At 50.5% G+C, this 22,885-nt stretch overlaps 1 protein-coding gene across 5 annotated transcripts in view; it reads right to left on the bottom strand.

Moving 5' to 3' along the window:
• The window catches only part of LOC137427305 (fibronectin type III and SPRY domain-containing protein 2-like), a 63,612-nt gene extending 43,300 nt beyond the window's left edge, over positions 1 to 20,312 (bottom strand). The window contains exons 1-6 of one of the 5 annotated variants that reach the window (XM_068116714.2): positions 20,188 to 20,291; positions 16,349 to 16,597; positions 8,719 to 8,952; positions 5,104 to 5,126; positions 2,744 to 2,871; positions 174 to 314 (exon numbers count right to left, since the gene is read on the bottom strand). In XM_068116714.2, coding sequence (XP_067972815.2) covers positions 174 to 314; positions 2,744 to 2,871; positions 5,104 to 5,126; positions 8,719 to 8,952; positions 16,349 to 16,477 — 655 coding nt within the window. In that variant the 5' untranslated portion in view covers positions 16,478 to 16,597; positions 20,188 to 20,291. Of the gene's footprint in view, positions 1 to 173; positions 315 to 2,743; positions 2,872 to 5,103; positions 5,127 to 8,718; positions 8,953 to 16,348; positions 16,598 to 19,884; positions 19,967 to 20,187 lie in introns of those variants that run through there. The other 4 variants (XM_078778446.1, XM_078778445.1, XM_078778447.1 and 1 more) reach the window with 4 other exon arrangements.
• Between the last annotated feature and the right edge of the window lie 2,573 nt (positions 20,313 to 22,885).

The following is a 22,885-nucleotide window of genomic DNA, read 5'->3' as shown; positions in this document are numbered from 1 at the left end:
CTTCAAATCTTGAAATACACACCTGTTAACACAAAAATACAGCACATGCACCTTTAGTGCCATAACCTTCCACAAATGTCGACTCTTGCTTGTCAGATATGGAGTTGTTTGCATAGAATGTGGTGAGGTGTTGGGAAAAAAATCCACATGTTTCAAATGATTTTCTACAATACCTGTGACACCTGCATCATTTGCTCTCCAGGCCACCTGGAAACCCAGGACTGTGTCAAGAGGTGACACCGCCCAGCGGACATTGAAACTGCTGCTGGTTCGGCCTCCTACCTCCTGCGGTCTTAGGAATGGAGCATCAGGAACTGGAGGTAATGTGAAAGTTGGAATAGAGGAATAAATGGGGGAAAAAACACGAGTGACTGCCTCCATTGATGTTTTATAGACATATCAGCCTTTTGAAAAAGCGGACAAAAATTACATGAACAAGGAACTGATACTCTCGGTCCCCCTTTTGGGTGGTAGGAGGAATAGATATCTGTAATATGAAAGCTAAATCTTAAACATTTTTTGAAATATCGTGTGCATGAGCCAAGTTACTGAGATGGTTGCCATGGTAACATACAGTGCATTCAGAAAGTATTCAGACCCCTTCACTTTTTTCACATTTTGTTATGTTGCAGCCTTTTGCTGAAATCGTTTAAATTCATTTTTTCCCTCATCAATCTCCACTCAACACCCCATAATGACAAAGAGAAAACAGGATTTTAGAAAGATTTGCAAATTTATTAAAAAGAAAACACTGAAATATCACATTGACATAAGTATTCAGACCCTTTGCTATGACACTTGAAATTTAGCTCAGGTGCCTCCCATTTCTCTTGATCATCTTTGAGATGTTTCTACACCTTGATTGGAGTCCACGTGTGGTAAATTCAATTGATTGGACATGATTTGGAAAGGCACACACCTGTGTAAATAAGGTCTCACAGCTGACAATGCATATCAGAGCAAAAACCAAGCCATGAGGTCAAAGGAACTGCCTGCAGAGCTCAGAGACAGGATTGTGTCGAGGCACAGATCTGGGGAAGCCGTCAAAAAATTTCTGCTGCATTGAAGGTTCCCAAGAGCACAGTGGCCTCCATAATTCTTAAATGGAAGAAGTTTGGAACACCCAGGACTCTTCCTAAAGCTGCCAAACTTAGCAATCGGGAGAGAAGGGCCTTGGTAATAGAGGTGACCAAGAACCCGATGGTCACTCTGGCTGAGCGCCAGAGATCCTGTGTGGAGATGGGAGAAACTTCCAGAAGGACAACCATCACTGCAACACTCCACCGATCTGGGCTTTATGGCAGAGTGGCCAGACGAAAGCCTCTCCTCAGTGAAAGATACATGAAAGCCTGGTTGGAGTTTGCATAAAAGCACCTAAAGGACTCTCAGACTGTGAGAAACAAGATTCTGTGGTCTGATGAAACCAAGATTGAACTGTTTGGCTTCCGTCTTAATCCATTATCAGTTTTCCTAATTAAGTTATATTGAAATTTTTAACGTCCTCAGTTGAAAGATAATATGTAGTTCTGTGTCATTTCAGCATTTCTGGTCGCCATTTTGAATTTTGAATTGACTAATTGACTGGATTTAAATATCATCCATACAAGAACATCATTGCCATGTCTAATGCCTGTATCACAATGTGAACGTTTTTAGCTCACCTGGAACGAAGTTCAGGTGAGCTTATGTGATGGCGCGTCGTCAGTCTGTCCGTCAGTCAGTCCCTTAGTCTGTGAGTCCGTGAGTCCATTAGTCCGTCCGTCCATTAGTCCGTGAGTCCGTCAGTCCATCTGTCCATCCATCAGTCCATCAGTCTGTCCGTCCATCCATCCATCCATCAGTCCATCAGTCCATCAGTCCGTCAGTCCGTCAGTCCGTCAGTCCATCAATCTGTCCATCAGTCTGTCAGTCCGTCCATCCAGCCGTCCGTCTGTCCATCGGTCCATCAGTCCGTCAGTCCGTCAGTCCATCAGTCCGTCAGTCCGTCCGTCCATCCATCCGTCCGTCAGTCCGTCAGTCTGTCCGTCAGTCTGTCCGTCCATCCGTCAGTCCGTCCGTCAGTCCGTCAGTCCGTCAGTCTGTCCGTCAGTCCGTCCGTCAGTCTGTCAGTCCGTCAGTCCGTCCGTCAGTCCGTCAGTCCGTCAGTCCATCCGTCAGTCCGTCCGTAAACACTTGAAACTTCTTCTCCGAAACCGCTGATGGGATTGCAACCAAATTTGGCACAAATGATATTTGTTGTGTTGTGACTAAAGTTTGTTCACGGCATTAAAAAAGATCGGGGTCAAAGTGGATCCAGGGTTGCCCCCCAAAATGGGAATTTGCTTTTTCCTCAGAAACTACACACGCAATTCCGATGAAACTTTACCACAACCTTCAGCACCCGTGATGTACCAACGTTTGTTCCTGGCATTAAAAATATCGGGGTCTTCGGAGTTATATGGGGTTGGGGGAGGGTAGGGGTTGACCCCCAAAATAGGTATTTTTTTGTTTGTTTATTTAAAGTCTTATGATTATGTTAGTATGATTCTACATGCTGGCCTATCTTCTAGTAATCATTGAGATTGGTTTATTTAAAATACCTTTAGTCGGTGCAGTATACTGTTTACTCTACCAGGTGAACGCCAGGGGTATTTCCCCTATGTTTTCTTTTTGCCGTCTTGCTTTTTATTACACGAGCAATTTTCTACAGTAAAATAAATAAATAAATAAAAGTGCTTAAAGTAAAAAAAAAAAAAAAACTCACCTTTAACTGAAGTAATACAGGAGAACAGTTTCTTGTATCGTTTGAAAGAAAACAGGAACTCCGACAGGTCTTCAGAAATGCACATCTCTGAGAAGCAGTTTGGATATTCTTGGAATATTTCAACCACCCTACAGGAAACAAACAGGACATGCCATCAGACACATAAGTTGATGTAGGCCTATACATGTGTATGATTGTTTTTATTTGTTTAACCGAATTTGTCCACTTTGTCCGCTCTTCAATATTGATCGTTATACCGAATGGAAGAGTGATTCCGTATGTCGGATTACTTCATATTTTCAGGAAAAGAAAAACAGAGTACTGTCTGCATAATATTCATTTGTTTCTTAAACATTTACAATTTAGAGGAAAATATGACATTAAGAAGAAGAAGAAGAAGCTCTAATTTTAATGAAAAGTTTATAATTATTAACCAAAATGGCAAAATCAACAAAATATATCCTACCCCTTAAATATTGCTGTGTATGTGTGTGTGTGTGTGTGTCTGTACGTGTGTTTGTGTGTGTGTGTCTCTGTGTGTGTGTGTGTGTGTGTGTGTGTGTGTGTCTGTACGTGTGTTTGTGTGTGTGTCTCTGTGTGTGTGTGTGTGTGTCTGTACGTGTGTTTGTGTGTGTGTGCGTGTCTCTGTGTGTGTGTGTTTGTGTGTGTCTGTACGTGTGTGTGTGTGTGTGTGTGTGTTTGTGTGTGTGTGTGTGTGTGTGTGTGTGTGTTACATCCACTACCGCTGCTATCTTGTATTAACAGGGAATGGTACCTCACTCTCTGAAGACCTGGACAAAATCACAGACTGGTCAAACAAGTGGAACATGTCTTTCAATCCTGCCAAATCTCACTCTCTTACTATGTCTCTCCGAAAAGATCGACTGGACAACCCTCCCATCTACTTTCTCAACAATCCTCTCCAAGAAGTTCTGTCACTCAAGCTTTTGGGTCTCACTATCTGCCATGATCTTTCTTGGGAAAACCACATTTCCAAGCTGGCCTCCAAAGCCAGTCGCCGACTGGGCATCCTCCGTCGTGCGAAGTCCTTCCTCGGCACACCTGAGCTCCTCACCACTTACAAGGCTTTCATCCGCAGCTCAATGGAATACTGTTCTCCCCTATGGGCTGGTGCTCCTGCCTCACACCTGGCTCGGCTTCACGCTGTTGAATCCAAAGCTTTCAAAATCATTGGAATCTCCCGCGATGAAGCTATCTCTGAGGGCCTTTCACTCACTCACCGCAGGCAGGTAGGTGGTCTTTCTGTCTTCTACCGACTCCTCTCCGGCCTTGCTCCCCCAGCTCTCTCTGTGCTCTGTCCCCCAAATATTCCTACAGGTCGCACAAGATCTGCCAGCAACCCTCTGATGGTTAAACTGCCGAAATCTCGGCTCTCTGCTCACCTTCACTCTTTCATTCCTCTTTTCTCCCGCCTGTGGAACAAACTCCCACACTCCCTTCAATCCCTCTCCTCCCTCCAGGTCTTTAAAACAGCTGTTCACCACCATCTCTTATCTTCCCCCATCCATAACCTTGATCTTTTCTACCCCCACTAATTCACCCCAGATCCACCTTGTTTGAAATTCCAACTTATTTCCTGGAAATCCTGGCAGTGTCCATATGTTTATACCTCTCCCACCCCCCCCCCCTTCACATGCCTCCCCCCCTTCACATGCCTCCCCCCCTTCACATGCCTCCCCCCCAAAGCCCTCTCCCTCCCACAGATCTCTCGATGTCTCCATGTCTCTCGGTCCCTGCTCTCAAATGTTGTGTTTGTGTCCTTCCCCCTCTCTCCCCATCTTGTCTACCGCTCCCGATGTTATTTGTTTTATGTGTCTGTTTGTCTTTCTGTGTGATTAATGTTCGCTCTTTCACGAGCCTCGATCTTGTATACAAAAAAAAAAAAAAAAAAAAAAAAAAAAAATGGTATGAACCGGACACCTCTCGTCCAAGGATATTTCATGTATATCCTATATTGTTTCCTATACTTCCACTCTTTCATCTAAATGCTGAAAATTGTGTTTAAAAGACGATTTGAATCACATATTGCACACGAGCAACGGCAGGTTAAAAGTGCCCGGCGAGCAAAACCGAATCAGTGTAAACTCACACAGCGGATGCGCAACCTGCCTCATTTAGCATTCATTCGTCATTTCGAAAGTCCCGTATTAATAAAGAATCTTGGGTTTTGTGACATTGCTCAAACAATGTAGTAATGGGTATTAGGTGTTTTCATTTAAAATAAATATTTATTTGTTAATTTCCATAGTTTGTAATTTTTCTTATTGTGAGAAGTTCGACCATGATTATATGCTGAGGGGTAGATTGAACAAAATCTCAACTGAAGCACACGACCTCACCTGTCATTGAGCATTTGAGCGATCTAGAAAAACAAAACAAAAAGGAGACTTCAACATCTACACAAAGGCAATATAATAGCATTTTACATCATAATTACTAAATAATGCAAACAATGGGCCTTGAGCATGTGCAAGCAAAGTTAAGAGCGAGCATGAGTCTTCTTCACCGAACACGAACAATCTCAATATATTTATGGGCAATGGGAATTCCACACACACTGATAACATTTGTGCCCGATTTGTACACATTTGATTGTACACCTTTGTGTCGGTCTCTCCTCTCCATTTACCATCTGTGTTTAATTCTCAAATCACCCCGTTGTCCTCTCACAACATACAACAGTACCTCAAATGGCGGGTCCACATGAGCCAAGTACCACCCCTCGGATACGCTTTGGCAAATTGGCTTTGACACGTGTGTTACCTCACCACATGCAAGACACTGGCATGGTGGAGGAATGACCTCTCAGCAATGGATGGGGAACAGGGGTCCTGGCTATAAAAGGTGGTGATGCGTGGAGAACCAGATAGGTGCAAGCACCAGAGACATAGAGAGGGAGAGCCACGGACACCCATGATGATGCGGAGAAACCAGAGGGATGCCAGCATGCCAGACAAGATGCGCCATCGGTGGAAATGGATCTGAAGGTATGCCTGCACTGAAGCGTCCTTGGCATCTCTGCCAACCAGACAAGACCAGCCTGAACCATGCCTCCCGACGCTTCACCAGGGACACAGATACACTACATGGTCAACATTCATATTTGTCTTGTGTTCCTGACCGAGTCTTCCCGCATTTAGAATAATCTTAAGGATAGCTTGTCACCAGGGAACAAACACACCTACAATACACTATCAACACCGATTGGGTTTCTTTTATTTATCAACACCGATTGGATGTCGTCATCCCTCGCATGATGAACATTTAAACAACCTTAAGCTACATTTTCCCTACTTATGTACATCAAAATGCTCCTATGCGTCACAGGGTCCATACTAATTCTATACAATTCTACCTTTCCTTCTGTATTCTCTTACCTACCCCCATAAACGTAACAATATGTTACATCTTCTGAAGCCATACAATTCGCTTCCTGTGTTCCCCTCTCCATTTTTTACTAAACATCCTACTTTTTAAAGCTAGTTGTTGTGCATGTTGAGCTGCAGTATCAACCTCCAGCATAATCAAATTCCCCTTAAAACAATACATGCAGTATTCATCTATACACACCCGGTCCGGTTTCGTCACATGGACCTCTAATATTCTTACTCCCTGTTGCTCCACACCACCACCTGTTGACGGTAAGAGCCACCAGCCAATCAGAGCTCGAGCGGCATGGCGTGAGCGGGCGTGGTGAAGCGCGTCTGGTGAGTTCCAGAAGGTTCGCGGGGCGTGCCTATATAACCCGCTGCCCTCGAAAGGACTAGCGCGGGAACACTTGATTGAGAAGGACTTGCAGAGGATAAGCGTGTTGCAAAGGACTTGCAGAAAGGGAGCTTGATAGAGGACTCGCGTGCACACGGCAGTGGCAAAAGGACCTGCTCGTAAAGGATTTGTTTGAGGACTTGCGCAGAGAGAGAGAAGAAGAGGCGTTGAACCGTACAAGTACGCGGGCGCAGCCAGACGCGCCGGTAACGCATATAGCGCATTTCCAGCCACGTGAGTAAGCGCGGCCATAGCCGCACGTGAATAACCGCCAGCCGCGCCAAAGTCCGCTCCCTACCATTTACCCCGTGATAACCCACTCCGTTCAGACGACACACGGCGAGCTCCTGCTTTCACCTACTTCCATCTCCAAGGGACGTGCCGGGGGCCGGAGAGAGCTGCACGGGAGCAATCCCTGGACGCGCTGGTGAACATCAACCTGCCCATCAGCAATCCCCATGTGAGTGTGTGTGTGAGACGGGCCCGTTTGTCCTGGGTATTAAGAATAAGACTGTATAAGCTGCTCTGTATCTCTTCATCCTGTACTGTACATACGTGTGATAGTAATTAAACCATTTGTTCTTCCTTTCTTTCCAATTCGATCGTCTTTGTGATTTCGCCATTGACTAACCGTGTTACGAATAGAACCGCTTGAATCGGGGTCTAGTAAGTAATAACGGCGCGGATCACGTGTACGCAACCGCTCGGCATATCGTCAGCACACATGGTTCGTGCGAAGCTTATTTCCTCGCTTCCAGGGCAGCGCTAGTACTTAGGTAACAGCGAATTTGGTCCTGCAACCCTATTTAGCGCTGTCCGGAAGGGACGTAATAGGTCCCGGGTTGCGCCAGGTCAGTCAAGACAAGGGGACTAATCCCCCCTTGGTAAGGGGAGAAGGCCGGCGGCAGATCCACAACAATATATATATATATATATATATATATATATATATATATAGTCGCGACCGCAGCTAGTTAACACCAGCCTTGGATGAATGAGCCAGACCAGCTTTAACTCCCGAGGCGATCTCCAATTTTGGTGGTTATTGATGCGCACGGGACTGAAGGAACACGAAGCGTTTGACTGCACGAAAACACGGGTTTCATCCGAAACCCAACCAAATACACGACAAATAGAAATTGCACGATAATGATTTCAAAGAAAATAAACGCGGATGAAAATAACGAAAATAAATGCTGAGGTAAAATCCGATGGTGAGGTACCTCCACACAGTCACAACCACACACACAGAGTAAAATAACAAAATAATAATTCACTGACCGCCACTTAGCTGCGGCCCCAAAATGGACCCTTTTGTTAAGGTCGGCAGCTGTTGAAACCTTCAGCCACCAGGCGGGAAACCTGGCAAAAATATGGCGGCGCCGCCGCGCGTCGAAGGCACCATGGGCGTGAGGTGAGTCGTGAAGACGGCCCTCTTTCTTCTCTCCCTCTTTTCTTATCGATGCAACTCCTCCATTTGGGAAGGACAGCCCCTCGAAGAGCCCAGCAGTCCAAGCTCCCTCATGATCGCCGCAGAATAACGCTGTCCTCAAAAGCACACAAAATGGCCAAGCTTCTTCACCAGGACCAACCACATGCTTCTGTTTCCTCACCCCCTACGTCATACACACACGTCACTCGAGGGGCGCGGCCTACCTGTCCTGTCCCCCGCCCACCGTAACATGTTACTCCGCCTCTCCTGTGCGGGGCTTTGCTGCACTGTGTCCATGGAGCGTGCATAACTTAGCAGGCTGTACTGGAAAAAATGTTAGGAATGACGACAGAGGGTATCACGAACAGGGGAAATTAACCTTAAACCATACTACTAATTAACATGTCATCATCCCTCGCATGATGAATATTTAAACAACCTTAAGCTACATTTTCCTTACTTATGTACATCAAAATGCTCCTACGCATCACAGGGTCCATAATAATTCTATACAATTCCACCTTTCCTTCTGTATTCTCTTACTTACCCCCATAAACGTAACAATATGTTACATCTTCTGAAGCTGTACAAATATAGTGTATCCTACTAAGGAGTTATTAAAGTATGTTGAATGTACCACCATGGAGTACATCCAAAGGATTAACGACACATGTACTGCACGGATGTAAAGACAACGAGTGAAGATAAACAAACAAATAGAGTGAAATTATGATTGGATTAAGAGGAAGACACCAACCTCCAGAAATTTTACTTTGTCATTTGTTTGGCTTGCAGCTCTGGCTTCGTCCATCATTTTGGAGATGTGTTGCAGGTCAATGTGCACCTTGACCTGCTGAGCTTCCAGAGCCTCAAGTCGGGCCTTGTGTTCATAATCTATTGTCTGAGACAACTTTGCTAAGCTCTCCTCAAACAGCTCAGACAGCTTAGCAAGCTCAGCAAGTATTCGTTTTCTGTGGGCCAAGGCAAACTCCTGTATCAACAAACAAGGATGTTAGCAACAATCAATTCAAACATGTGACATTGCCGAAAGCTGGTCTAATTGATAAAGACAACAGAAATTCATTAGTTTGCTCCATGACCATCAATATCTCAGATGAGACCTTATTATTTATGTCAATATCAATAGATGATCTTTAAATCCAGTCGATTAGCCAATTCGAAAATTCAACATGGCGGCCATTTGTTTCAAAATGGCCGCCAAAATTGCGAAAATGTGCCATAAACTTAAAAATATTTAATTTATGATGCACAAGTATCAATACAAAATCACAAAATTAGAGTTAAAATTAAAATTTACCTAATTAAGATAAATTGAAAAATTTAACGACCTCTTAAAGATAATATGTAGTTCTGTGATTTTGTATTGATACTCGTACGTCCTAAATTCAATATAAAAAAGTTTATGGCAGTTCTTAGCAATGTTGGCGGCCATTTTGAAAGAAATGGCCGCCAAGTAGGATTTTTTATTTGGCTAATCGAATGGATTTAATGAGTACCTCTTGGTAACATCATTACCAAGTTTCACGTTTGTATCGCAATGCGAACGGTTTTTTTTGTGTTAGCCGCCGAGCTATCAAGCTTGGGCTCATGGAGGAGATCAATAAGAAAGAGCAACTTCTGTTCAAGACTGACAAAAGTTGTACTGAGCTCAGAGCATGTTCAACTGAATGCAGCAAACGCGACCATACACAAGGATAAAAATAAATAAAATAGAAACAAGGAGAGCTACACTCATGGTACAGCGCCCCTGTTGTAAAAATCAGTTACAACATTGGCTCAGTTCGTGAGTTTAATCGAAATAGATCCCTGAAGGAGCTGGGGCTCCCACGTCGATCGGAAGAATGGACGCGACAAAAAGCTGGAATTCATCCGAGTTGCTTTAATCAAACCAAACACTCAGGCACTCTGAAAAGCCCGTTTATCGGGCAGCAATATATATACATATTATCCCGGAGCGTTTGCCCAGGAAAGGCGAGAGGGGGCGTGGCCCAGCGTCCCGACCGAGGCCTGGCAAGTTGAGCGCGGGCCTGCCCGGGCGTCCTGGACGAGCCCGGCATGGTGATCGCTCCGCGTCCTTGATAGGTGCAAGGCGATTGTGAAAACCCAGCGGTAGCCGCTACACACGTCCCCCCAGAATCGACTTGCACCGGCAGGGCCAATTTGAGGGGGGTCCTGATGACCCGGCCGAAGCGACCCCTGGCGGGTCGTGGGAGGGGGTCCGGTGTGGTGGTGGGCGGTCGAGTGGGGGGCACCGTGGACGGGGGGCGGCCTCGCCGTGGCGGAAGGGCCACCCGTGGTGGGTGGTCGACGTCCACGTGCGCCGGCTTGAGGCGGTCCACCGCAATCCGGTCCGACCTGCCGCCGATGTCGATGACGAACGACTTGTCGTCCCGTCGCAGCACCCGGAAGGGCCCGTCGTACGGCGGCCGGAGTGGCCCCCGATGTGCGTCGTGACGCACAAAATCATACTCCGCTGTGCGAAGTGCTGGGGGGACGTAGGACTGGGGGTCACCGTGGTGGGATGTTGGCACGGGGGCAAACCGTCGGGCGGCCTCCTGGAGGTCTGAGCGCTGGTGAGCTGCGGACCAGGGACTGGTAGCGTCGGGCATGAATTCGCCCGGGACGCGTAGCGCCTGGCCATAGACAAGCTCGGCGGTGGATGCCTGGAGGTCCTCCTTGGGGGCCGTGCGGAGGCCCAAAAGGACCCACGGCAGCCGGTCGGCCCAACCGCCGTCTTGAAGGCTGGCCATGGGCGCGGCCTTCATGGAGCGGTGGAATCGCTCGCACAACCCGTTTGCTTGGGGGTGGTAGGCCGTAGTACGGTGGAGCTTGACCCCCAGGTTGCGGGCGACCGCGCCCCACAGCTCGGAGGTGAACTGTGGTCCGCGGTCTGACGGGATGTCTGCCGGTGCGCCGAAGTGGGCGACCCAGGTGGCGATGAAAGCCTGCGCCACGTCGGCGGTGGTGGTGGAGATGAGGGGAACGGCCTCCGGCCACCTGGTGGTCCTGTCCACCATGGTGAGCAGGTGTGTGAACCCCCGTGACGGGGGGAGGGGGCCCACCAGATCCACGTTGACGTGGTCGAAACGTCGTTCGGGCACGGTGAAAGGTGCCAGCGGGGCCTGGGTGTGTCGGTGGACCTTGGCCCGTTGGCAGGCCGTGCAGGTGCTGGTCCAATCGCGGACGTCCCGACGAAGGCCGTGCCAGACGAATCGCGCCGACACCAGCTTCTGGGAAGCTTTCCGGCCCGGGTGGGAAAGGCCGTGGAGGGAGGCGAAGATGCGGCGTTGCCAGGTGACGGGCACGATGGGGCGAGGCTGGCCTTGGGAGACGTCGCAGAGCAGGACAGTGTCCGCAAAGGGGATGTCGGCCAGGCGGAGGCCCGTGTCCGCCGCCCGGAGGGCTTGCACCGTGGTGTCGGTGGTTTGGTCTGCCGCCATAAGCACAAAGTCCACGCCCAGGTGGACCGCGTTCGCGCTGGCCCGGGAAAGACAGTCGGCCACGGCGTTGTTTTTGCCGGCGACGTGCCGGATGTCCGTGGTAAACTCCGACACGGCGGAGAGGTGGCGCTGTTGGCGGGCCGACCACGGCTCCGTGACCTTGGCCATGGCGTAAACCAACGGCTTGTGGTCGACGAACGCCGTGAAAGGTCGGCCCTCCAGGAGGTGGCGGAAATGGCGGACGGCCAGGTGTAGACCGAGGAGCTCCCGGTCAAACGTGCTGTATTTGAGCTCGTGCTGTATGCCGGCTGACGTGCTGTATGTCAAACGTGCTGTATGCCGGCTGAAAAAAGCGAGTGGCTGCCAAACCCCGTTCACCCGTTGCTCATGTACGGCGCCCACCGCGTAGTCGGAGGCATCCGTGGTGAGGGCGATGGGAGCGTTGAGCACCGGGTGAGCGAGCAGTGTTGCGTCGGCGAGGGCCCGCTTTGAGCTTTGGAAGGCCGCATCCATTGCTGCGGACCAGGCGATGTCGTGCTTGGCCGGCTTGCCCCGGAGGGCTTCGTAGAGGGGCCGCATGAGTTGAGCAGCGCGGGGCACGAAGCGGTGATAAAAATTCACCATTCCCAGGAATTCCTGCAGGGCCTTTATGGTGCGGGGACGCGGGAACGTGGTGATGGCCTCGACCTTGGTTGGCAGCGGCACGGCCCCGTTCTTGGTGATGCGGTGGCCCAAAAAATCAACGGCCGTCGTGCCGAAGTGGCATTTGGCCGGGTTGACGATGAGGCCGTGCTCGCTGAGGCGCCCGAACAGTGTTCGGAGGTGGAGGAGGTGCTCGGCCCGGGATGTGCTGGCGACGAGGATGTCGTCCAGGTAAACGAAAAGGAACGGCAGGTCACGCAGCACGCCGTCCATCAAGCGCTGGAACGCCTGAGCTGCGTTCTTGAGACCAAACGGCATCCGCAAGAATTCGAATAAGCCGAACGGCGTGATGACTGCCGTTTTAGGGACGTCGGCCGCCCTGACAGGTACCTGGTGATATCCCCGTATGAGATCAATTTTCGAAAAAATGACCCGTCCCGCCAGACGGGCGGAGAAGTCTTGGATATGCGGGATCGGGTACCTGTCGGGGGTGGTAGCGTCATTGAGACGGCGGTAGTCGCCACACGGGCGCCATCCACCCCCCGGCTTTGGCACGATGTGCAGTGGCGAGGCCCACGCGCTATCGGAGCACCGCACGATGCCGAGGTGCTCCAACGCGTCGAATTCGGCCTTCGCCACGGCGAGCTTGGCTGGGTCGAGGCAGCGGGCCCTGGTGTAGACCGGCGGGCCCGTGGTTGGTATGTGGTGCTCGATCCCATGCCGTACTGCGACGGCCGAAAACGTCGGCCGCGTGAGGGCCGGGAACTCCGTGAGCAGGCGAGCAAACTCGTTCACCGCCGGGACGGCGCATGCCAGCTCGGTCGGCGCGGAGCTGCTCAATGTGCATACCAGGGAGCTGAAGGTTTCGGCGTTGATTAAACGATGCCGTTGGACGTCCACCAGCAGTCCGTGTGCGCAGAGGAAGTCGGCGCCTAGCAGAGCCATGGGCACGTTTGCGGTTACAAACGTCCAAGCAAAGCGTTGGCCGCCGAAGCAGAGGGTGACGTTGCACGGGCCGAAGGTGCGGATGGTCGATCCGTTGGCCGCAACCAAGGAGGGGCCGCAAACCGCAGATTGCCTGTCCTGGTCAGAGGCGGGTATGACGCTCAGTTGGGCGCCAGTGTCGCACAGGAAGCGCCGTCCGGACGCTTTATCCATGATGAACAGTAAGTTGCCCGTGTGGCCGGCGCTCATGGCTGGTAATGAACGCCGGCCCGGCTGTTTCCCGGCCTGCCGAAGGTGCACGGGGGTCGGCATGTCCGGGCCTTCTGTCCGAACCTGGCATGATAGTAACACCACGCTTGGTCAGGTGGAGGCCCCGGTCGTCGTGCTGGAGGCGGTCGGCTCGGTGTAGCGGCTGCCAATTGCGTCGGCAGTTCGGTCGTCGACCGTGCCGGGTGCTCGGGCGCCATGGGTGTTGCGTCGGACGGCGGTGGGTCCCATGTCGCCGCTGCGATGCGCTGTCCTGCGGCGGAGATCTTGTCGGCTTCTCTGGCAAGGGCCCGGGGATCTGTGATCGTCGTGCTTGCCAGGGCGAGGCGTACCGGGTTAGGCAGCTGACAGAGGAACAGCTCCCGGAACAGGAATGCCGGAGAGTGCTCGCCGAGCAGTGAAAGCATGTAGTCCATTCGCTCGGAAGGGCGCGTGTCGCCGAGCTCGGGCAGGTCGAGCAGGCGCCGTGCGCGTTCCGCCGATGGGAGGACGAAAGCGTCGAGGAGAAGCTTCTTAATCGCGCCGTATTTGTCAGTGGCTGGCGGGCTCTCGAGGAGGCTCAGGGCGCGGGTCGCGGTGGCCGAACCGAGCGCTGCTACCACATGGTGGAAGCGGGTGTCGTCGGCCGTGATGCCTCGCATGGCGAACAGGGAATCCGCCTGTGCGAACCAAACCGCCGCGTGAGCCTCCCAGAAGGTAGGCAGTTTAAGGGCGACTGCCGTGTCCATGTCGGTAGGTCACCAATGAAGGAGCTGGGGCTCCCACGTCGATCGGAAGAATGGACGCGACAAAAAGCTGGAATTCATCCGAGTTGCTTTAATCAAACCAAACACTCAGGCACTCTGAAAAGCCCGTTTATCGGGCAGCAATATATATACATATTATCCCGGAGCATTTGCCCAGGAAAGGCGAGAGGGGGCGTGGCCCAGCGTCCTGGCTGCGGCCTGGCAAGTTGAGGGCAAGCCTGCCCGGGCATGCCCGGGCATGCCCGGGCGTCCCGACCGAGGCCTGGCAAGTTGAGCGCGGGCCTGCCCGGGCGTCCTGGACGAGCCCGGCATGGTGATCGCTCCGCGTCCTTTATAGGTGCAAGGCGATTGTGAAAACCCAGCGGTAGCCGCTACATCCCTAGCAATACCTGCAGCGAACATCATATCAATATTCAGCATTCATCTGGATCAGTAATGGGTGCACAATCGAGCACAAGCAAGCATCGAACAAGGTGGTTATACGTACCATCTAATTATGCACCTACGTGACATACAATAAATGTCACAGGTATGATCGCTGCGCTGGATGTCTGAGATCTTTATAACTGCCGCGCAGTGGACAGAAGTCGCATGACACCTGGGTTCAGACTTAGACACAATTTCACGACAGCCCCAATGCCAAATAAATAAATAACATATCCTCCAGTGTGCGCCATCTGCTGTGCCACCGTGCAGCACATTGCCCAGATGAGAAAGGGAGGGAGTGGTGTACAATAATCGATTGATCAATTGCGTAATTAAAATAATTAAATAATAATCGTAACATAATTATATTATTAATCAATTGGCTAATAGTATACCGAAACCACCACTGTTTCATCCGAATCTGTAAGTTTTGGAAAATTAATTAATTCATTAAGTGAATAATCGAAACAATTAAATAATAATTAATCGATTTATTGCTTAATCAATAAATCAAAAATAGCCTTTACAGCCAAATCACTTGGTCATTCTCGTGTCCAAATATCAGCTTCTTAACTCAAAAGGTGCCTGAGATAATGCCCGGGTGAGAAAGGAAATAAATAAATACTTACCGTAATAAATCAACAATAACTAAATAATTAATCAATTCATTGATTAATCCAAAAAATAAAACATACCCTTTACAGCCAAATCGCTTGGTCATTCTCATGTCCAAATATCAGCTTCTTAACTCAAAAGATGCCTGAGATATTCGCCGGATGAGAAAGGAAATAAATAAATACTTACCGTAATAAATCAACAATAACTAAATAATTAATCAATTAATTGATTAATCCAAAAAATAAAAAAATAGCCTTTACAGCCAAATCGCTTCGACATTCTCATGTCCAAATATCAGCTTCTTAACTCAAAAGATGCCTGAGATATTGCCCAGATGAGAAAGGAAATAAATAAATATTTACCATAATAAATCAACAATAACTAAATAATTAATCAATTAATTGATTAATCCAAAAAATAAAAAAATAGCCTTCACAGCCAAATCGCTTCGACATTCTCGTGTCGAAATATCAGCTTCTTAACTCAAAAGATGCCTGAGATATTGCCCAGATGAGAAAGGAAATAAATAAATACTTACCGTAATAAATCAACAATAACTAAATAATTAATCAATTAATTGATTAATCCAAAAAATAAAAAAATAGCCTTCACAGCCAAATCGCTTCGACATTCTCGTGTCGAAATATCAGCTTCTTAACTCAAAAGATGCCTGAGATATTGCCCAGATGAGAAAGGAAATAAATAAATACTTACCGTAATAAATCAACAATAACTAAATAATTAATCAATTAATTGATTAATCCAAAAAATAAAAAAATAGCCTTTACAGCCAAATCGCTTCGATATTCTCAAGTCCAAATATCAGCTTCTTAACTCAAAAGATGCCTGAGATATTGCCCAGATGAGAAAGGAAATAAATAAATACTTAATAAATCAATAACAATTAAATAATTAATTAATTAATTAATCCCCCAAAAAACAAAAAAGCATTTTTACCAAATCACTTGTTCACTATTGGGCCCAAATATCAGCTTCCTAAATCAAAGGATGGCTAAGATATCGCCCGGACAAACAAACAAGAAAGAAAATAAGAAAGAAAACAAGAACGAAAACAAGAAAGAAAACAAGAAAACTAAGAGTGAAAACTGAGTATGCCCTTTCGGCACACGTCATCGCCGGGTCCCCTTCGGTGCCCAGCGATGACGTCATGCAGCACCTGGAGATCGAATAGGAAAGGAGCAGTGTACAACAACACAAAGATGACAAATTGGCACTTAGAAAGGTCATTTAACATTTTACCTCCACCTGCACAAATGTTTACCTCCACCTGCACAAATACATCTTCAACTTCATTCACAAAGCGTTCCACTTCCTGTGCTTTCTTTCTCAAGATCTCAACGTTCCGTGACACTTGGTGCTGCAAATCCACAACCCTGGTGTCCGTCTCCATTCGGTACGTTCCCTGGTACCTGTGGAAATGCACTGGTTGCTGCTGTCCAGCTCGAGATCCTGAGGTTTTGGGGTCAATCCTATTCTGGGACCCGCGGTTTCAGGGTGGCCATTCCAGCGACTGAAAAATAAAGGAGATAAATTTCAGGTGATTAAGCTTGTAATGTCTTTGTTTTAAAGATGCAGACACGCAGATAGGATCAAGCACCATCTTTATTCCAGGCAACGGCAACACAGGCCTCACTCTGGCCCCGGCCACAGCGGCCTCACTCTGGCCCCGCCCACAGCGGCCTCTCTGGCCTGGCCCCGCCCACAGCGGCCTCACTATGGCCCCGCCCACAGCGGCCTCACTCTGGCCCCGCCCACAGCGGCCTCACTTTGGCCCCGCCCACAGCGGCCTCACTCTGGCCCCGCCCACAGTGGCCTCACTCGGCCCCGCTCACAGCGGCCTCACTCGGCCCCGCCCACAGCGGCCTCACTCGGCCCCACCCATAGCGGCCTCACTCAGCCCCACCCACAGCGGCCTCACTCGGCCCCGCCCACAGCGGCATCACTAAGCCCCGCCCACAGCGGCCTCACTCTGGCCCCGCCCACAGCGGCCTCACTCGGCCCCACCCATAGCGGCCTCACTCAGCCCCACCCACAGCGGCCTCACTCGGCCCCGCCCACAGCGGCATCACTAAGCCCCGCCCACAGCGGCCTCACTCTGGCCCCGCTCACAGCGGCCTCACTCAGCCCCACCCATAGCGGCCTCACTCAGCCCCGCCCACAGCGGCCTCACTCTGCCCCGCCCACAGCGGCCTCACTAAGCCCCGCCCACAGCGGCTGTACACGGCACTACAAAGCCGCAGACACATTTCTGAAATTACCAAACATCAGTTTGTCTTTATCGAGGGAAGAGAAACAATGACAACATGTGGGATTGTGAGAAAAACGATAGGACTTGGCATCAGACGCAACATGACCAACATGACCTTTAGAATAGTGGTTCTCAACTGGTGGTCTAACACCGATTGTTTGAACGCCGGTTTCATCCTGTCTATTAATTACGTGTTGCTGGAATATACATTTCAACCCTTTAGACTGCTGAGATCCCTTAGATCTTTGAAAACCTTTTAAGTCCACCAATACCCTTAAGACCACCAAGACCCAAAAAGGCCACCAAGACCCAAACACCCCGAAGAACCAGAAGACCCCAAAGATACAAAAGACCCTGAAGACCCCAGTAAAGCCGTTAAGCTGTGTTAATGTGTCTATTAATTACGAACGGTTTGAACGCCGGTTGCATCTCGTCTATTAATTATGTACGTCTATTAATTACATATTGTTGGAATATACCTTTCGACCCTTTAGACTGCTGAGATTCTTTAGACATTTGAAGACCTTTTAAGTCACCCAAGATCCCTAAGACCACCACGTAGACCCAGAAGACCCTTAAAATCTCAAAAGACCCAGAGGACCCAAAATAATCTGGAGACCCAGAAAACCTAAAAGACAATGAAGACCCAGAATACCCCAAAAGACCCCGAAGACCCAAAAGACCCCAAAAAACAATGAACACCCAAAAGACCACAAAGACCCAAAATACCAAAAATACCCAAAATACCCCAAAGACCCCAAAAGGCCCAAAATACTGTACCCCGAAGACCCAAAACACACTAAAGATCCAAAAGACTCTAAAGACTAAAAAGACCACAAAGACCCAAAAATACCCTAAAAGACCCCGAAGACCCAAAAGATCACGAACTCCCAAAAGACCATGAACACCCAAATACCCAAAAGACCATGAACACCCAGAAGACACGGAGGACCCAAAAGACCTTGAAGACCCAAAATATCCAAAACACCAAAAAATCCAAAAATACCCTGAAGACCCATGAGACCCTTAGACCCCAAGATCCTGAAGACCCCCAAGACCCTTTAGACCACTTTTACCTTTAAGACCCTTTCAATACCTTCGACACCTTTAGATCCCTTCACCCTTCCAACCTTTTATACCGTTTAAACCTTTACACCCATTAAGTACCTTTTGACCCTTTACACCTTATCACCATTTAGACCCCTTACACCCTTCAGATCCATTAGACAGCTTGGAACTTTAACCATTTCGAGCTTTACACCACTTGGATCTTTTTTGATTCCAAATATATTACAAATAAATAATATCACAAACACTACTAATACATTTGTGCAAAATAATTGTTTGTATTATGATTGGTGTAAATCATGACAACACAGCAACTCAAGTACAGTCATTATCCTCAGTTAAAACAAGCCTGTGCCTCTGCAGTAACGCGTGGTGATGCGAGCGTAGCGAGCGCAGTTGAAGTTTGCGTGGGCGGCCGCTTTCGGTGCTGCTTTTGTTTTTCTAATCTGGGTTCGAATCCCGACCCAGCTATAAACTGTCATCCCGGTGTTTTATAGACTGGGTGATTCATCAATGTGTGTGTTGTCACTCTGATGGACGTTAAACAGGGCGTCCCATCATCAACATTAGTTGGTGGACGTTAAAGATCCCATGGTGTCCTTCGCGAAGAGTAGGCAAGTTATCGCCGGCACCCTAGTCAAATTACAAATTCCTGCCCAAACATTAGACTCGAGCCAAATTTTTCGTAAAAAATTACGTTAAAAAAAAATGTAAAAAACTACAGGAGAAGCTCAGGCCCCTCAATGGACCCCGTGTCCCGAGGCAACGACCCCGCCTGACCCCCTCTCTCATCCGCCCTGGGTCCATAGACAACTGGTGGTGCATGGTGACCTTTTTGGTGGTCCACAGGAACATTGTCCAAAGTCACACGCATCACCATCCACAATTTTCAAACCAAAATGTTTGTTGTCTATTCTTTTTTTATCATATCTCAAAAAGGAGGTGGTCCACGAACATTTTTTTGATTGTCTTGTTGGTTCGTGGACCGAAACGAGTTGAGAACCACTGCCTCAGAACAACTATCGGGGACGCCTCTACGTGGTGGTTTTACCCCCCCCAACACAAGTCGGAGGCCAACTCCTCCCCATTCTTACCTGCCGCCCGGATTCGTCGGACCGGCCCTTTCTCTCTTTTCTCTCTTTCTTTTTCTCTCCAACTCTCTTAACTTTGTCGTGGACCTGACTTTGTGAAAGTGTGGGTACACGGTGTACCGTACGCCATCTTGGATGTGGGGGGTCTCTGGGTCGCTCCTGCGAGATTGTTCGGCTGTCTCCGTGCCGCGGGCTTGTTCGAGAGAACTGCCCGGGGCTACACAACAACAACTGTTCCAGCAGTGCCACGGAGTGGGCGGAGTCTTTCTCTCTGACGTCAGCAGGCCCTTTTAAGGAGAAATCTCCCTCCCCAAAGGATGCCAACTAGACGGGGTTTATCCACGTTCTATCCTGTAAATGCTGAAAGTCAGGACAGGAAGCAGCACGTACCGTATTTAAAGTCTTTGGTATGACCGCCAACCACCCTGGCCCAGAAGGGACGCTCTAACCACAATGACATCCACTGAGTGTCCTTCACTAATGACTTCCGGACCTTTGGCCTGCATTCAAATATTTTTCGCTGTCGAATCAAAACTTAGTACTTGCATCTCATTTGGTAACATTCCCGGGATCGAATGGTCTTTTTGACCCTAAACTTTTCCCTTGGTCATTATTTTAATTATGGGTAAAAAAAAAGAGTTAAACACCCAATGAGAAAACAGCAAATGAAAACATGGATCCACTTCCACTCACAGGTTGAGATAGCCGGTAGGTTTGCGGCCTGGTGTCGCTTCCGCAGCGATGTGCGAGGATGAGCACCTCTGATGTCCCACCCGACCATTCGTCAGGAGTAAAAGATTAAAAAAAAACTTCAGAGTAAATTTAGCACCAAACGCAGCTGCTACAGGCATCCGTAGAACCTGATTGGACCAGAAGGAAGAACGAAAATACAAACCAATGGAGGTTCAAGTAGAGAAAATCAGTTGGTGGAAGTTCAAAAGTTTCTGCAGTGTTTGAATTGAATATCCTTCTGCATTTAAAGGATTAAAATGATATGTATCAACTTGTAATTAATATAATAAGTTATGAAAAGCCATCCAAGAGGTGGGTATACTATGGGGGAAGAAAATTGCACTTTCAGGTACATGTGTATTTACTGCAACTTTATCAGGTATGTGTTGAAATGAAGAGTATATATATATAATGGCTGCGAGGTGCAGATGGTATTGAAGGAGCTGGGGCTCCCACGTCGATCGGAAGAATGGACGCGACAAAAAGCTAGAATTCATCCGAGTTGCTTTAATGAAATCAAACACTCAGGCACACTGAAAACCCGTTTATCGGGCAGCAATATATATACCAATTATCCCGGAGCGTTTGCCCAGGCCCGGCGCCAGGGGGCTTGGCCCAGCGTCCTGGCTGCGGCCTGGCAAGTTGAGGGCGAGCCTGCCCGGGCGTCCTGGACGAGCCCGGCATGGTGATCGCTCCGCGTCCTTGATAGGTGCAAGGCGATTGTGAAAACCCAGCGGCAGCCGCTACACACGTCCCCCCAGAATCGACTTGCACCGGCAGGGTCAATTTGAGGGGGGTCCTGATGACCCGGCCGAAGCGACCCCTGGCGGGTCGTGGGAGGGGGTCCGGTGAGGTGGTGGGCGGTCGAGTGGGGGGCACCGTGGACGGGGGGCGGCCTCGCCGCGGCGGAAGGGCCACCCGTGGTGGGTGGTCGACGTCCACGTGCGCCGGCTTGAGGCGGTCCACCGCAATCCGGTCCGACCTGCCGCCGATGTCGATGACGAACGACTTGTCGTCCCGTCGCAGCACCCGGAAGGGCCCGTCGTACGGCGGCTGGAGTGGCCACCGATGTGCGTCGTGACGCACAAAAACATACTCCGCTGTGCGGAGCGCTGGGGGGACGTAGGACTGGGGGTCACCGTGGCGGGATGTTGGCACGGGGGCAAACCGTCGGGCGGCCTCCTGGAGGTCCGAGCGCTGGTGAGCTGCGGACCAGGGACTGGTAGCGTCGGGCACGAATTCGCCCGGGACGCGTAGCGCCTGGCCATAGACAAGCTCGGCGGTGGATGCCTGGAGGTCCTCCTTGGGGGCCGTGCGAAGGCCCAAAAGGACCCACGGCAGCCGGTCGGCCCAACCGCCGTCTTGAAGGCCGGCCATGAGCGCGGCCTTCATGGAGCGGTGGAATCGCTCGCACAACCCGTTTGCTTGGGGGTGGTAGGCCGTAGTACGGTGGAGCTTGACCCCCAGGTTGCGGGCGACCGCGCCCCACAGCTCGGAGGTGAACTGTGGTCCGCGGTCTGACGAGATGTCCGCCGGTGCGCCGAAGCGGGCGACCCAGGTGGCGATGAAAGCCTGCGCCACGTCGGCGGTGGTGGTGGAGACGAGGGGAACGGCCTCCGGCCACCTGGTGGTCCTGTCCACCATGGTGAGCAGGTGTGTGAACCCCCGTGACGGGGGGAGGGGGCCCACCAGATCCACGTTGACGTGGTCGAAACGTCGTTCGGGCACGGTGAAAGGTGCCAGCGGGGCCTGGGTGTGTCGGTGGACCTTGGCCCGTTGGCAGGCCGTGCAGGTGCTGGTCCAATCGCGGACGTCCCGACGAAGGCCGTGCCAGACGAAACGCGCCGACACCAGCTTCTGGGAAGCTTTCCGGCCCGGGTGGGAAAGGCCGTGGAGGGAGGCGAAGATGCGGCGTTGCCAGGTGACGGGCACGATGGGGCGAGGCTGGCCTTGGGAGACGTCGCAGAGCAGGACAGTGTCCGCGCAGGGGATGTCGGCCGGGCGGAGGCCCGTGTCCGCCGCCCGGAGGGCTTGCACCGTGGTGTCGGTGGTTTGGTCCGCCGCCATAAGCGCAAAATCCACGCCCAGGTGGACCGCGTTCGCGCTGGCCCGGGAAAGACAGTCGGCCACGGCGTTGTTTTTGCCGGCGACGTGCCGGATGTCCGTGGTAAACTCCGACACGGCGGAGAGGTGGCGCTGTTGGCGGGCCGACCATGGCTCCGTGACCTTGGCCATGGCGTAAACCAACGGCTTGTGGTCGACGAACGCCGTGAAAGGTCGGCCCTCCAGGAGGTGGCGGAAATGGCGGACGGCCAGGTGTAGACCGAGGAGCTCCCGGTCAAACGTGCTGTATTTGAGCTCGTTCGGCCGGAGCTGCCGGCTGAAAAAAGCGAGTGGCTGCCAAACCCCGTTCACCCATTGCTCATGTACGGCGCCCACCGCGTAGTCGGAGGCATCCGTGGTGAGGGCGATGGGAGCGTTGAGCACCGGGTGAGCGAGCAGTGTTGCGTCGGCGAGGGCCCGCTTTGAGCGTTGGAAGGCCGCATCCATTGCTGCGGACCAGGCGATGTCGTGCTTGGCCGGCTTGCCCCGGAGGGCTTCGTAGAGGGGCCGCATGAGTTGAGCAGCGCGGGGCACGAAGCGGTGATAAAAATTCACC

Source organism: Myxine glutinosa, chromosome 5 (genome assembly GCF_964187855.1).
Source record: "Myxine glutinosa chromosome 5, kmMyxGlut1.1, whole genome shotgun sequence".
NCBI lineage: Eukaryota > Metazoa > Chordata > Myxini > Myxiniformes > Myxinidae > Myxine > Myxine glutinosa.
This window is presented reverse-complemented; position numbering and strand designations above follow the sequence as displayed.